At 44.5% G+C, this 16035-nt stretch overlaps 1 protein-coding gene across 10 annotated transcripts in view; it reads right to left on the bottom strand.

Annotated features, from left to right (window-relative positions):
- Window positions 1-7233: 7233 nt before the first annotated feature.
- CAMK2G (calcium/calmodulin dependent protein kinase II gamma) overlaps window positions 7234-16035 on the bottom strand; it is a 117409-nt gene continuing 108607 nt past the window's right edge. For 5 of the 10 annotated variants that reach the window (XM_084210687.1, XM_084210690.1, XM_084210689.1 and 2 more), the window contains 5 exons: window positions 14951-15076; window positions 12390-12465; window positions 11802-11896; window positions 10507-10752; window positions 7234-7959 (listed from right to left, as the gene is read on the bottom strand). In XM_084210687.1, the coding sequence (XP_084066813.1) occupies window positions 10520-10752; window positions 11802-11896; window positions 12390-12465; window positions 14951-15076 (530 nt within the window). In that variant the 3' untranslated portion in view covers window positions 7234-7959; window positions 10507-10519. The remainder of the gene's footprint in view (window positions 7960-10506; window positions 10753-11801; window positions 11897-12389; window positions 12466-14950; window positions 15077-16035) is intronic. The other 5 variants (XM_084210692.1, XM_084210693.1, XM_084210696.1 and 2 more) reach the window with 1 other exon arrangement.

The following is a 16035-nucleotide window of genomic DNA, read 5'->3' as shown; positions in this document are numbered from 1 at the left end:
CCGCCATCTTCCGCGGGGAGGGCGGGACGGAGCGAGGGAGGGGCGCGGGGCCCCGCCCGCCGGCAGCGCGCGGGGAGGGCTCGGGCCGGGGTCCCGCGGCCCGGCCGCGCCCCGCACTCGAGCACGTGGCGGGGGCTTGGCCGCGGGAGCGGGACCGGCGGCGCCGCCGTGGGCCGGGGCTGCGCGGCACGGTGGCGGCCGCCGCGCTCCCGGCAGCGCGGAAGGCGTGGGATGCCCAGGAAAGCAGTAGGCAGGGATTGCCGCTGCTGTGACATCGCCGGCAGCAGCCTCCCGAGAAACACAAACACGCACGGTGCAATTTGCTGCGTTAAAGCGGTGGAGGAAATTGTAGTAGGAAGCCAGAATGGGATATGAAGCCACATCACAGAAACATGTATTCACAGGGGAGGCTGGAGGAGTGGACAGTAGTCCGGGAGTGCTATTACACCGTCCTGCTTTTGGATCTGCTGTGGAGAAAGAACCCACCGTGCTACAGGGAGCGAACCTTTGGGACAAGGTAACACGACTGGGACCTGGAGTAGTCAAAAGCGACAGAAGAAAAGGGAAAGCAGGTGCTCAGGGAATAAGGCCTCGTGTTGGCAAAGTACTGCTTCCCATCCTGCTGTCAGAGGATTGCTGGCACCTTGTGAATAACTCTCAGAGAACCCTCAAAAAGGCAATGCAGCATGCAGATTTGCTGTACAGGAACATGCTCCTCTATTAAAAAGTTTGAAAAGCTCAAAAATCATGATTTATCGACACATTTATGAATGATTTTTAATCTTCAGCTAATCAATTTGCACCTGAAGCACTGACCAGACTTCTGCGAGCTTGTTAAGCCCAGGTTAGCAGGTGAATCAAATAACTGAAGAAAAGCAGAAAAAGCTATGAGCAATCATATCTTAGCATGCTTCAAAAGCCTGTTCTGCCTCTGGCTGACAGCACCCCCCCCTCAGCAGACGTGGATGAAGCAGCTGCTCCCACCACCTGCAGTTCCATCACACAGGTCTGTGCTGCCAAAATACCCAGCAGCACATATTTTAACACGTGATTGCATTTCTGTTGAGTTAATCCAAACATGTGCCACAGTGCTCACATCAGATTAATATTGCCCCCCTGCCTGCAGCCGTCCCAAAGCTAGCAGGGCAGCAACAGGTGATGCCCAGTCTACAACAGACCTTGCACTTTCCAAAACAGCTGATCAAATCTGAGCCAACAGAGGGAATATGTGGCAGCTCAGAACTTTGTGTCATGTGCTTGTAGCATTTATCATCCAGTACTACAGAATGAAATGGGATATACCATTTCAAAGTACATTTGGATAGTCTGGTTAAAAAAAAAAAAAAAAAAAAAAAAGATTTCTTTCTCAGTCCAACCTATCTCAGTTCCAGTGAGGGAGGGAAACCAGTGACAGGAGGGTATGTTGTACACTATAGTTTGCTATACAGGCAGAATAGTATCAGCTTAAAACTCTACTTAAAATGTGCCATGGAAGACACTACCCCAAAATATGCCCCACCTCTCCAAACCCCTCCTCAAACCACCAGCACAGAATTCACCTGCTTTCCTTCTCATTTCTCCACAAAACAACTCTCCATCCCACTGTCCTCACTGCCTTTCTAGCTACCTCATATGTAACTTCCTCTACTCACTTGCAAGACACCTTCAACCCCATCTTGCATCTCCACTCTCTTCCTCACACTCCAAGCCACTCTGAGTGCTTGGCTTTATGACTCCCATCTTCCAGCTTATCATATTGCTCTGTGCCTAGCTCACTTAGCATGTGCTATGCCTGGTAACATTGCATTTCACTGAAGCAATTTCTCTTTCTTAAGGTCACATAAACCATCTTTGCCTGGATATTCTGTTTAATGGCTCAGGCCTGTTTCTTCCTAAAGGGAACGTAGAAGATAAATGTCTTGCTGTTTCTGTTGAGGCTTAATATAGTCTTTATAATAGCTATGGAAGATTTTTTTCTGATATTGTAACAGATTAGAAGGTGTGAAAACTTGCTAACTTACCATATATAAAACAATTTCAGCATTAATACTTTTTGGAATGAACAAGACTGAAATCTGTTTACAATTCTTAAAAACATTTAAGACTATCTATGCCAAGTTTGGGCCTTTTTTAATACAAGAAAAATATGCTAAATCTAAAGCAATGAATTTCAAATGCCACTTTAATAGAACATATCCTTTTTTTGTATAAGTAATTTTTTCAATTTGTTTTGAACTAGACATGTAGCAAGAAACAAACAAACACTTTCTGGAACAGGAACAACCATATGGCAGTAGCACTGCTCTGACTCTGATGTAACCTATAGCACATTCCAATGTAAACAAGCCTCTGAAGCAGAGCCCTGGTGCCATTTTTGCAGGCTGTCCTCTGTTAGTATGAGCACTACTCTTTCCCACAGAAGCATGAAGGAAAAATAAACCATGATGAGACAGTATTTCATTGCAAGTACTGGCCAAAACCCAAGTCTGCCAACATGCAGTCGTATGATGCATTAACAAAATGGTTTTCTGTGAATAAATGTCATCCTGCCCATCCATTCATAGATAATTATGGTAAAATTATATAAATTGCACCAAATTAGGCACAACCACCTTTCCCTCTCTCCCATCCACCAGTGCTTTAGAGGACCTTCCTGTAGCACAAGAAACTTTCAGAATGAGATTTTATTAACTTAATTATATCCATCCTCTCCTTGTAGCCAGTCTGCCTTAAAAATCACAAACATATGCATTTTTGTTTTCTAATACTTGTTAAGTACATAAGAAACGGGCTTAAAATTCTTTAGAGTACTACATACCAACCAGTAAATTCCTATTCCTTACCAGCAGGCAAAGAGGACATTCTGGCAGGTGAGGAGTTCTCAGGCACTAAGGATCTCAAGGGAAAAATTCATAATCCTCCACTCAAGCTGCTTGAAGTGCCCCCAGAGGATCACCTTTCTCTACTCTTCAATAAACGTATACCAAACCTAAATAAACAAGCATTCCAGGTGCATTAATCTGCAGTCCCAAACCTTTCAAATTCTCAGGCAAAAAAATTAATCTGTGAAGTGCAGCAGCAATACCACCTTAGCTTCTCTGCAGCACTGTTCATCAGTCTCTTACAGTGGTTTCTACAGAGGTCAGGCTTATCATCTGCATGGACAAAAGGGAAAGCTGAAGCAGAGAGCACACACCTGTGCAGTCACCCTGCAAAGCCATAGCAAACCCAAAACCAGATCACAAACCCAGTCATTAGTCAAATGCTCTGTTTTTCTACATTATCAATTACCCATAAGTAAGAGGTAACAATTTTCACAATAAAATTGAAAGGATATTGACATTCAGGGTCCAGTTCTGCTCATACTTCTCCCCTCATCTCATAGATACCATAAGCATAGGAGCATCCTGCCAGGCCTTTGTGCCACCAGCCCAGCAAGCGAGAGCAGAGCAATCCTAGTTTAAAAGGAAGTTTACTTGGGCATAAATAAAAGCTACCATCAATTACAAGTCTCCCACAGAGTAATCCACCTGTGAATACAATAATGCATGTGCATAAATTGGAAGGGAACTTTAAAAACCACACTCAGACATTTGTCTTTGGTAGGAAGACGGCAAAACATCATCTAATAGGATGAACAGCTTTTAAACAGCTATAGCATACTGGGAAGTAAGGTTCTGGGAAGATCCCTGTTTGATACCTCAATACTGGACCTATTACAATGCAGGGAAGTACCATTCCTAATCCCTGCTGTCAGCTAAAACATAAGACATAAAACAGGCCCCATATATATGCTACAATAAATATTCTTGAACTGAGTGTTTGTCTGACTATTTGGCTTTCAACAAGTGTTTAAATTACTCTTATCCTGGTTAAAAGAGTTCCTAAAAACATGGGATATCACCACTAATTTTATGAGTGCCTTTCTAGTCCCTATCGGCTCACACTGCAACATATCTTCAAAGATCATCAAGACAGGATTAACTGCTTCGTGAGAAACCTTACCTGATGAATGCTCCTGCCTCATGTGCCAGAAATGAGGGCAGAACGTCTCTTTGCTCCCGAAATAGCAGGAGCCATTTCTTCTGAGCACGAGCAGATTGCCTTAAGTCCCAGTAAAACGGACTATAAAACTCTTACCTTCTCCCTTTAAACACCAAGGATGATTTTTTTTCCCTCGTGTTTCGTCATGCAGCAAAAGTAATCATCTCTCTAAGCAGCAACAGCTGACACCTATTTACTGGGTAATTGCTGCAGTTAAAGGGGATTAAGCACGACGAACTCGCTTTCAGCGATAAGGCAAAGCCACCCCCTCCCCTTTGCGGCGCTTCCCGCACACACCTGGGAAGAGCTGAGGGGAATGGAGGCCAGCCAGGCCTGCCAAGTGGGGGGCCGCATGCTGGCTAGAGCCGCTTTGCCGCGGCCAGTGCCGAAACGAGATGCGTGTCCCCCGCACAATCACAGCACCAGCTGTGCCGGGCACGAGGCCGGGGGCAGCACAGGGAGAAGCCCCGAGCGCCTCCGTGCCACACGCCCGCGGCGGGCAGGGCTCGGCGGGGCGAGAGGGCAGCGCCCGCTGCCGCCTCACGGCTCAGCACCTGCAGCAGCCGAGATCCGCAAGGCGGGAGTAACAGAAATGGCAAAGCAGCGAAGGCCTGAGCGGAACAAAGCCTGCCTAACGGGGCATACGTGAAATGCTAACAATAAGAGCATAAAAACAAAACAAGTTAAATGCAACTAACTTTTACCTGAAGAAATTATGCTTACGCTGCTAGAACTGACAAGCTCTGTGCCTCTGCAGAAGCATCCCAGCTAGGACACAAAATACCCTACTTAACAAATAACTAAGTTACAACTTGAGATCATCAGGCAAACCAAATAGAAAGATAGCTTCTCCCACAAGAAGAATCTAAAATATTGGTAAGGAAAACAAAGACCAGGAAAGGAAGTAATAGCATAGATTTGCTAAGGATCAGGCTATTTGGAACAAAAGCAGAATTTCCCTATTATCCCTGGTCTGTCAGGAAAATGCCATAAAGGTAATTTTAACAGGTTCTATCATCCTTTTGTTTATAATGCTAGTATTCTCCCCTCCCTCCTTTTAGGTATGGTACCACTTAACTTTTTAAATATTATATTTTTAAGTGACTTTTATATTTTTAAAAGCCTCCTCTGTCAGTTGATTCTTATCCCAGAAGTACCAATTTCATATTGTTTGGGAGAATAATGTGACACTACAAACTTTACACTGTTTAAATGTTATTTTATTAAATATCTTCAGTTCAAGGTTTCATTGTAACAAAGCTATGAAGGTTCTACCAACATTCAGACCAAACAAACAAACACTAGCTAACTTTAATTATTTCTATATCATGCAAAAATTCTGCATCAAATGCCTTCCATTTCCTGTTTAAAATGTGATATTTATAATATATATTATATAGATGCTTACATTAGCCCCATAAGAGAACATTAAGAATGCTAAAGGTGTACAGCTGTGTTTGATAATGGCCATACCAAGCTAAGGTTCTCATTAACTTAAAAGGAAACAAAACAAAAAAAAAATCCAAAAGAGTTTGTCTCCAAGACTGTGCAAAACCAAAAAACCCAACAGTTCTCTTCTTTTAAAATTTTCTCTTAAAGATGCATATACTTAATACAGAGGGTTCTCTTTTTTAACTATTAATAATTACCAGGTAAAGAGACAAGGAAGATCAGACCGAAAGAAGGCATGCATTATGTTTTGTATTTATCTTTTTTAAGTGGCATAACTGTAATCTGTTTGCTTTCTTTGTGGCTTAAAATTTTTTCTGAATGAAATATCAAGGCTTTTTACTTTTCCACTTCAGTCACTGTCTTAAAAATGTTTCGAAATAATAAAATCTAGTGTTTGCCCCCCCATGGGTTCAATCCTGTCCTCACTCCTCCCCTGGGATAGCAAAGGGAGGAAGAAAAGGGTGTTTGCTCAAATAAACCTGGGAAGTGTGGATGGTTTTTTCCTCCATCAGTGGTTAGCTGATCTAATCCTGGTGTGGGATAGCACCTCTCCAATAAAGGGAGCAGAGCGCTATCTGCTGCAAAGTGACAGCTCCACTTTGGGCAACAGCTTTTGTTTTCTGCATTTTATTGAATAAGGATTAAAATTCCAAATTCTCTTTCTTCTCTTCTATAGTCTGCTAAAAGATTGCCACCCTCTTAGTATGCTGTCACAGAAATAATTTTAACTCTTTCTAGAGATCCAAAAAGTTATTAGGGGTAGATAAATTCAGGTAAAAGCCCATTTCAACTTCTGCAAGTGATGCCTTCCCTTGGTCAAGACAAATCCCATCAGGTCTGCCAGAAAGGCCATTTTCTTCTTGGGGCTAGGCTCCCTCCTTGGTAAGGTCAACAAAACACTTCCATATCTCCCACCCAATGAATAAAGGAACTGAACTCCTTTTGCAGCAAAGAAAAAAAAGGAAGATGAATTGGCCCAAAGGACAAACGTCAGATCACGTGTTCATTTCCCTTTCCCCTCTGCTTCATGAGGTATCCTCTAACACCCAGAGGCAACACGGGGTGGGGGTGGCCTGGATTCCTTCAGCTACAGCTTTTGAGGTTCTGATCTGATAGTTTTCTGTGTTACAACATCACTGTAAAAAATAGAAAAATTACCCAAATAAACACTAGGAAACATGACACTTACAAACATCAGATGGGTTAGTGGTGGGGAGAAGCACCTGGCTGGGGCTGCTGGCTCCCATTGCTATTTTACTGGAGACCAACAAATCATACAGGAGGCCAGGTAACCCCTTTAATTCTACGGGTGCATATATTTCAGTATAAAAAACACACGCTATTTATGCCTCATATAGGAGTGTATGTGCAAGTTTTCATGAAGAACATAACACTAAATTTTTTGTCTGCTTCCTAAGGAACATGTCTTCTGCAGCACTGTGGATCCCAACTATGCTACTAAAAAGAAAAAAATAGAAAATCCCATACAAATACCCTCTTCCTCTAAAATCTCTGCTCTTAATGAAATGGTTTTTTATTTTGTTAAATTAAATAAGCTGGCTTCAAAACTCCATGTTTGTCCAGGTAGTGGCTGTTTCTAAAACCAGTATCACTAAAGAGCGAGCTTCTATTCAAGTTAATTAATTGGGTTAATAATGGGTTACTTAAACCCATTTTTAAATCCCTACTTCCATCTTTAGTTTTAAATCAACATTCCATTTTGTTTTATTTTGTAAAAAAAAAAAAAGAAAAAAAAAAAAAGAAAAGTCTGTTTTGGGATCCAGCAGCCGAGCAACCAGGTCTCCATAGCATTCTTGCTGTGCAGAAATCGAAGAAGAAACAGGCTGAAGTCAGACTGCTGGGCAACAGGAAGAGAAGCACCTCCTCTCTCTTGAACCCCAGTCTTCACACTGGCTCCTCTGGGGTCTCCTTGCCTCCTCTCACCGACTGTAGTTGCAGCACAGCCCGAATGTGGCATTAACTTCCACATCGCTTTGCGGAGCACAGTTCAGCCATCCACTGTTCAAGCCGCCTCCTTTCTTGCTCTCCCTCTCTCTTTCTCTCCTTCACTTTTGCTTTCCCCCTCACTTCATTTCTGAAAGATGTTCTGGCTGCTGCCACTTTCTTAGCCCTGGGGGAGGGGGCTTGTTGGATAATCTGTCATTTATTTAGCATTATTCCTGTTTTTTTATTCTTTTATACAAACAACATGTCTTTTTTTTTTGGATTTAAAAACACCTTCGTACAGCAGAAACAGACACGATGGATCCATGGAAAACAACAGAAAGGCAGTGCCCGGAGCATCAGATGCATGCAGGGTTTCGTGCATTTGGCTGCTGCCTGTTTGTAATTTGTATTTATTTTTTTAATGTCAAAACAGACATGACCGTTGCTGTCACTCAGGCACTCCAGAGCTGCTTGCTAAGAAGATATTGCCCTCCAGCTGAGTATCTCCACAAGTTGCTGCAGTCAGGAAGAGGTGGTGTCCACCCAGAAAGGAGAGGGGAGAACAGGATGGAAGATGAAAGGAAATAAAGCCATACATTAGCTGTACACAATTAAAAAACCACGTTTTCTACAGGTTAATTATTTGGTGTAAGTAGAAACTCCTAACATAAGACAAACTGCAGCTCATGAGGAGACCCCAAAAGGTAAGAGGCACTTCTCCTCTCCTCACTCCTCCTTCCAGGTGGCTGAGAGTGCCAGTGAAAATTAAGTAATTGCTAAAATGTATTACATGCTGCTTTGGAGAAGCCCTGAGCCCATCCTCTCACAGCCATAACCCAGAAGCTAAAGAAGTTTCCTAAGGAGTGCTCAAAGGCTCTGGTCCTAAGGAACATTTTCTGCCTCACTTTCCATTGGCTTTTGCCTCAAACTGAAAGATAATTATATTTTTATTAGGGTTTTTTTTCAAATCTTCAGTAATTTTGTCTCTGAACTTTCTTAATATTTAAACAAATGTATGAGCTTCTCTGCAGTTTTGTCAAGTTGCAGCCCTAGTGACTGCTTTTTGCAAAGGCCCTTCCTAGTTAACCCTCATGTGCCAAATTACTGGATTTATTTTGATCAATTTTAAGTCTGGGTTTTTTTAATGTCTGTTTAGCATTATCCTGTCATGAAAGTATAGCCAAACTCTTCTTTCTACTATTTCTTAGTTTGCAAATCTTTGCAGAATCTCCCTTATAAGTCTTCTCCCTTCTTGGTTTCCACTCTCCTTACACAGAAGTCCTCTGATTAACATCAAGCTTTTTTTCTGGCTGCAGTTTCCTTTTCAGATGATTTACCCAGAACTGAACTCTGCCTTCCAGGTGAGAAGAAACCACTAATTTCTATTTAAGCATTCTACTCACCTCATTCATTCTTCATCCTTAGCTTTCACTGCACATGGGATAACACTACTCCAAAATGATTCAGTGCATTCAGATGGGGGCTGCCCACACTGACCCCATTTGTAATTGCTTGTGGGTATACCTCCTTCAGAACCCAGAAATGCATGCAAATACTTTTACTTCTATTAGTTTACAGGGTATTTTTAAGTATTGTTTCAACCAACATTTTGTGGTTTGGAGATACTTTCTGCTCTGCAGTTTTCAGAAACCCTCCAGCACATAGTTTTGGAGGGCTTCAGCATTTCCACAGCCAAGAAACATACCTCTTCTGCAGCAGACTTTCCATTCCTAAATTTCCTCAGAAGTCATAGGCATAGCCACTGAGCCATACTGATTTTTAATTTAATAATTTCTTCTGCATCTTTTTTTGGACAGACGTCTCCCTCAACATTTCTGTGATGAAATCTGATGCAAGTTTTTTTTTTTGTTTTCCTGCAAAGGCTTTTTCCTTCTCACTGCTTTACTCCCTGGAAATTCAGCTGATTTTCCAGCTCCCTTGAAAGCTTCCCTGCTTCTGGTGCCCCCAACTGGCTTCTGCTTTTCAAATTCCATCTGTGACCTCTGCAGTTTGCTTGTGATAGTTCACATTCCTTCCCATTGCCTTCAGTGGGATGAATACAAACTGCTCTTGGCTTAGTACCAAGTTGTTCACAGAACTAGGACTCAAGTAGCAACTATACTTAAGTGGTTCATCCTTAAATGACCACATTAAGAAAAGGTTGCTTCCCAGCTGGAAATGTTTGTTGTGTTTGCCCTTAAATAGAAAATACTTAGTAAAAAGGTCCTAAGATTAGGAAACTTTGGGCTATAAAATGAATATAACATATATTTCAGCATAAAACAAAAGGATGCAGAAAGACTTTGTACATCTAATTAAAAGAGACCACTATGGCAATAAATGAGAATGCCTTAATGCTGAAGAAGTAATTTGATCTGTTGTCCTTCAGGAGCAAGCAGCAATGACTTCGTCATGACATATTTTAGACCTAAAGTTTCTTCCAATTATGAGTTGTGGCAAGTTAATTGGGGTATATTTTAAATCCTCTGATATTACTGTTTGTTTAGATTCTTTTCCCTTCTGAGTTTTCTCAGTGTGGTACATTAAATACTTTTTGCTTATAGGAAAATCAGTAGTAAAATTTATATGAATAAACCCTTACCCCTTACGGCACAGAAATTGTTCTGTATGGATTCTACAATATCCTTTCTAGAAAATGACAATCATCAAAAAAGACCTCTGAAATGACCCCCCAGCATGGAAAGGTAGACTTGAAAGGGCCAACCTGTGCACAGCATGAGATACTCCTCCTTTCTGCTCCAGATTAGCCGTTTGTCCAAGCACAGACCTGAGCACCTGGGAGGAAGCCCAGCTGCTACAAGGGTACCTATGCCCAGGAACAGCTGTCTGGCACGTGACTCCCATTTGTCAGGAGTGGCAGATAACCCTACTGAGTCCAGAGGACAGGACTTAAAGGAGCACCATCTACAAGCCAAAGTTTTCAGTCCTACAGACACTAAATATGATTTTCTCACAGCCAGCTAAACAGCCTTGAATGCTGAATTCCCACATACAGCAGCCTCAGCTGTGAGTGTGACGTACTCCTTCCCTGAGAGTCCATACCCGTATTTGATCCTCACTGGAGAGGTGCTGCAGGAGCTCCAGAGCAGTGGTAGTGGACATTGAGCCACTTGCCATCTCGGCGGTGCCAGACACGGGTCTCCTCGGACTGCGTGGTGCGGGGCCGGCCTTGGCCGTCGATGTACTGCGTCAGGCGGATGTACGCGATGCAGGCGGCGTCCTCCCCGATGACGTGCACGTGGGGGTTCAGGATGGTCGTGTGGATTGGCTTGCTGTTCTTCGACAGTACTGGCAGGACATGCAAAACCATCGGGTTCATTTTACAGCTAAGAAGGAACAGCGTCCCACATTCTCCAACCTCTTCCATATTCTACTCACCTTTCACTGGATTCTGGAATACCACAAAAATTGGTCCTACAACTTTTCAGGAAAAATCCAAGCACTTCTTACCCCTATCAGCTCTTGTTCTATTCAGAAACTGCACACTTATTGCCAGGAATCCCCTGGCCCCTTTGCCCCCACTTCCTCTGCTGCTGTGTCTTCAGTTATGGAGAAAGATCTTTCGCTTACAGAATATTGTTGCAAAGGAGTTAGTAATCACGAGATCTTTAAGCTAGGACAGCATTAAATATGAACAAACCTCAGAGAAGTGTTAGAATCACTCCATAAATAGGCTGTTGAGAGAGACAAAGTCTCTGCATACTCAGAGAACTACATATTGCCCATACTAAGGACCTTGACCTAACCCCCAAATTAAAACAGATTGAACAGCTCAGGATTTAAATTTCAATTATCTCATCCTGTGGAGACATCCAGGAGGGGAGACAAATCCCATAGCATAAATGATAGCATTTCTCCCAACTCTTTCCTGCCCCAGGCTGATAAGGTGACTCTTGTCTATATAAAAAGTTCATCAGGCCTTAGAGAGCTGAAACCAGCCAGGGAAAACTCAGAGCGAAAGCATCTTTATGCCTGACCATTCAGTATGTCTACCCCAAACATACACGTTGCCTCCACCAAAATCTGATAGTTTTTTTCCAGTTTTGTATCAGTAAGAAGTCCAGTGAGTCAAACTTTTAAAACTCCTGCAGTCCATGCCAGGTACAAAACATTTCCACCTGGCAGACTGTATGCCTAGAGTGAAGGGATGTGGGGGGTATAATTGAAATTGTTGCTGAACAGGCTTTTTGACAGAAAGGCTGCTGGCTTTTATGAATGCATCATAAACCCAAGCACAATCAAGTTCCTGCTTATTCTGAAGGCAAATTTTCCTCCCCACACGTGACATAAAGGAAGAGTAGAGAGAAAGGCTGGAGTTACCAAATCTACCCACTCACAGTTTTCAAAGTAAAACTTATGGAAATCCATTCCTTCAACCAGGTTCCCCAGTGCTTCAGGTTCAAATGAGGTCAAGCCAGGATCACAGATTTTTCTGCAAAGAAAAGCAGCACAGGTTTACAGTTTGCATTTCAGCCCAAGAGCTATTCACACAGTGAAGTGCTGGTATGCTATTTGACTCACACCTTGTGTCCACCTAACTACATCTCCCTACTCCAAGAAGTAAGTTCCTGAAGACTCAACCCTACTGTAACTCAAGGAGCCAACTAGATGGCATTTCACATGAAATAAATTTCTAGGTTACTGACTTTCCTTTTATTCTCTTGCTGCTCTTCACGTTGCCCTCCCCTGAACTTTTCTTACAAACCCAGGACATTTTCCTATTGTTGCTCCTGTTGCTGTTTGCCACCTGACTTGATATTCATTTAGAGCTCTACTACTCCATCCCTTACTCCTAACTGATGTAGGCTAAAAAGGATAAAACCTTTTACCATCCCTGACTGTGTGACAGCTCCTCATACCCAGGAGCCAGAGCATCACTTGCACACAAACTGATAAACAACCTGTCAGAAAGCATCTCTACTTACGTATAAGCCTCAAAATCTCCATTGTTGATGGCCTCTATCAGCTGCTCTGTTATCTTAATGATCTCTTGCTTACGCACTGTGAACAAGAAGAAAGAGCAATTTAGCTGCGCTGAAGAGTTCAGTAGAAATATGAGGCTAGTGGGTGCTTCCTACAAGCAATTTGTAGAGCACCATTAGTCTAGATCTCATAGGATGCTGCTCCCTGCATTCTGGAGATATGCAGTTAAGACAGTCATCCACATGAGAGCAGGGGGGCAGTGGTATGAAAGGGAAATGGTGATCCCATAAGGCAGGGAGAAAAGAAATAAAGAGACCATATTAATTTTCTTTTTTTTTTTTTTTTTTTCTAGAAAGGTGTAAGGCACCAGAGGTGTCTCCTAAATGACAGCCAGAGCTGCTTCTGGGGAGTCTGACCAATGAATGCCAGTGGCCCTGCCCATGTGAAGTAGTTGTTTGGCAGCTTAAGGTGTGGAAAACCTTCACCACGGTAATCATATACAAATGGCCACCACACAGATCAAGCCAATTGGAAAGAGTCTCCCAACAACTTGCCTATCACCATCATCAATACCTCAGCTATTGTGAATGCTGCAAACAAGCAACTAGGACATGTAGGGATGGCTTCTGCAAGCTAGAAAGATGACGGCAGCAGGATGGATGGGTTGGATGAGCAGGTCCTAGCTATGTCTGAGAGTGCACACTGTTCCTCAGGCAGTTAGCTTCTGCCAATCCCTATAGCACAACTCTTTACAGCACTCTGACAGCATTGCCATTAAGCCAGCCCAGCACTCTGGCCTTCAAGATGAATGAAGACAAGGGCTGTCTGTCTACTGTTGTTTGGCCCCCATCTGACCAGACGTCTGCACTCTCTTCTCTTGGTTCCCCACAGCAGATTGCCCAGGCCCCATCCCCTCTGCAGTGCTCCATCATCCATGCCGATCTCAAGAATTAGTAACATTTACAAAGTTTCAATTAGGTCTGTTAAACAACACAATTCTATTCTATGACCACTGTGTGCACCATATCTATGCCTGAGCCTATATGCACAACACCACATCTCTTCAGCCTTCCCCACACCTGTAGGTAGACTCTTCTGCACATTATACAAGCATTTAAGAGGTTCTCTAGCATTCTTTTCAATGTTATCAGATAATACACAATTCCTGCCACTAGAAGTGCCATTCTTGTGCCTTTCAGCATCTAAAATATATGTGTCTAACATGGAACCTGTCTGCTGACTGTTCTCCCTTTGGGCCCTGAAACAAATTGGGACTTCTGGGAAGGATCACATAGGTATCTTAGATGCCTATCATTAGGGGTATGGTGTTTAAATCCGACCTGCTACCCTTAGATGTTCAAGTCAGGGAAACTGAATTCCATTCTAAATGCCAGAAGATGCTACTCTGAACTGCTCTCCCCCTTGCCCATGCACCTCATCCCACCATAAGTGCAGCCAAAGACCACTGGCTACGAAAGATGTCCGTACCCACTCTGGAAATCAGTTAAGAGAATTTTACTACTGAGCCAGCCTCAGAAAGCACTCAGATAGGGGACATCTGGCTCCTAACAATAAGGTGGTGGGTTTTGCTATGCAGGCTGTATACACTTCTACCTGTGAAAAGATCTACACAGGGAATGGGTCAAAACGATACAGTGGGCTATGTCTGTTGTGAAAAATGTCCTTCCAAGCAAGTTGCCTGGGGATTACTTTCAGACAAAGAAGGGCTACTTGTTGGACCTCCACACCCCACCCATGTCCAGAAGATGGAGTGCATGGGAAAGGCTGCATTTGGGATGAGTGAGGGAGTCTGCAGTCCACAGTCACGGTGTGCTGGCTCAACTTAAGGAAATCTGCATCCCCTTCCAAGGTGCCTTGATGCAGTGCCATCAGGCCTGTCCTTCAACACTAGACCATCCCATCAGACTGTGCTTGTCTCCTGGCTTTCACTACGTGTCCCGAGCTAGAACCGGCACACGGGAGGTGACCGCTCTGTCCGAAGGACAGAGAGCCTCGAGACGTCCAGGGGGACGGCACTCGCGCCTGCCGCTCCCGATGAATCCGCGGGTCCTCCAAACTGGCACGGCAGAGGCACAAGCGGGAGGTGACATGCACCAGCACGGTCATCGAGCGTGGCCCGTGGCTGCTCCACCCTGCTTTGTGCGAGCCCAAGAGGCAGCCCGCCACATCAGCTACACCGCCGGCCGGGGAGCGCTGCGGGCGCCTTCAGCGAGCGCCGTTCACGGCCGGGGCCGAGCCGGGGCCGGGCTCTGTGTCCCCCGCGGGCCGGGGCGGGGCGGCGGCCGCGGGCGGGACGGGCTGAGGGCGGCCCCGCTCCCCGCCCCTGCGCATGGCGCCCCCCGGCGGCCGCCGCCGCTCCCCGCACCCGCTCCTGCGGCCGCACCGCCGCCGGACCGATGGCGCCAGCTCGGAGCGCCCAGCCCGGGCACCGGCTCGGACGGACGGGGTGAGGGGCAGGGGAGGAGAGAGGAGGGAACTTTACATCCAGGGTAACTAGCATGAGTTGCACTACTCCACTACTGCTACCCAGCTGCTAACTTACACGGTGCTCGGTCAAGTACAAAGGGAACTACTGGAGTGAGCAAAGGCTCCGACCGAGCACGCTCTAACTCCAATGTCTGCCCTGGGCTGTCCCAGGCATGGAGCTTCTCTTCACAAGACTGTGTAGCTGCAAAACAAATGTAAGCGTTAAAATAATAAACAGACAAAAATTAGAAAGTAAAATAAAAACTAACAAAGAAGTACAGACACACACAGCCCCAGCCCCGGTCAGCACACAGACACATCCACATTCCAGTAACTTCTACCTGCTCTCCTGCCTCTGTCACATCACTTGGGCCAGACACTGCTTGGCAGGGGCCACCCGGGCGCTGGTGCAAAAAGTACAGCAGGAATTGCACCAGTGCTGGAGGAAGTTTGAGGGTGACCTAAAACAGTGGTTGGAGTAGTGACAGCAGCACAAGGGCAGGTACAAGATCAGGTTAAAGAAAGTAAGGATATCCAAATCACTGCATATCTCAACTTGGAGGGAAGTGAGGTGGGAGAACACTGACCCACTTGGCGGAGAAGTGATTCAGCACTCCTCAGTGTACCAAGCAGGGCCTTGCTATGAGCAAGAGGAAGGAATTGATGAGAGCAGTGATGGAGAGCTCACAGCAAACAGACTTCAGAAGAGATCATTTCCCTTCCATTCTGGCTAGGCAAAACACTTTTCCTATTGCACCTTACAAACCAGTGGTCTGACATCCTTTGAGCTACTTCATACTTTGAGCTACTACCAGAGATGCTCCAACTGCTGTATCATATGAGATACTGGTGCTGCGTGTAGAAAACCAGGAAAGTAAGACAGGAAGAGGCAGAAGAGGACACGCCTGGTTCTTCCTTCCTAGACTGACCTGAACAGAATCTAATATTCCAGATGTTCCCAACTCACACTAAAGAGCCTTCTACTATTGCTTTAAAGTCAGGCAGCTAGTACAGTATGTCTGTGTAGGTGAAAGACTGTGAATTCCACCTAGATTTTCTCCAACCTAATAGCTTTTTTCATATGCATTTTTCAGAGTTTTTCAGCCACAGGCTCCTATACAGAGCTAGCAAGTTCAGGAGATATCCAGCAGAACTTACCAT

Source organism: Fringilla coelebs (genome assembly GCF_963513975.1).
Source record: "Fringilla coelebs genome assembly, chromosome: 8".
NCBI lineage: Eukaryota > Metazoa > Chordata > Aves > Passeriformes > Fringillidae > Fringilla > Fringilla coelebs.
This window is presented reverse-complemented; position numbering and strand designations above follow the sequence as displayed.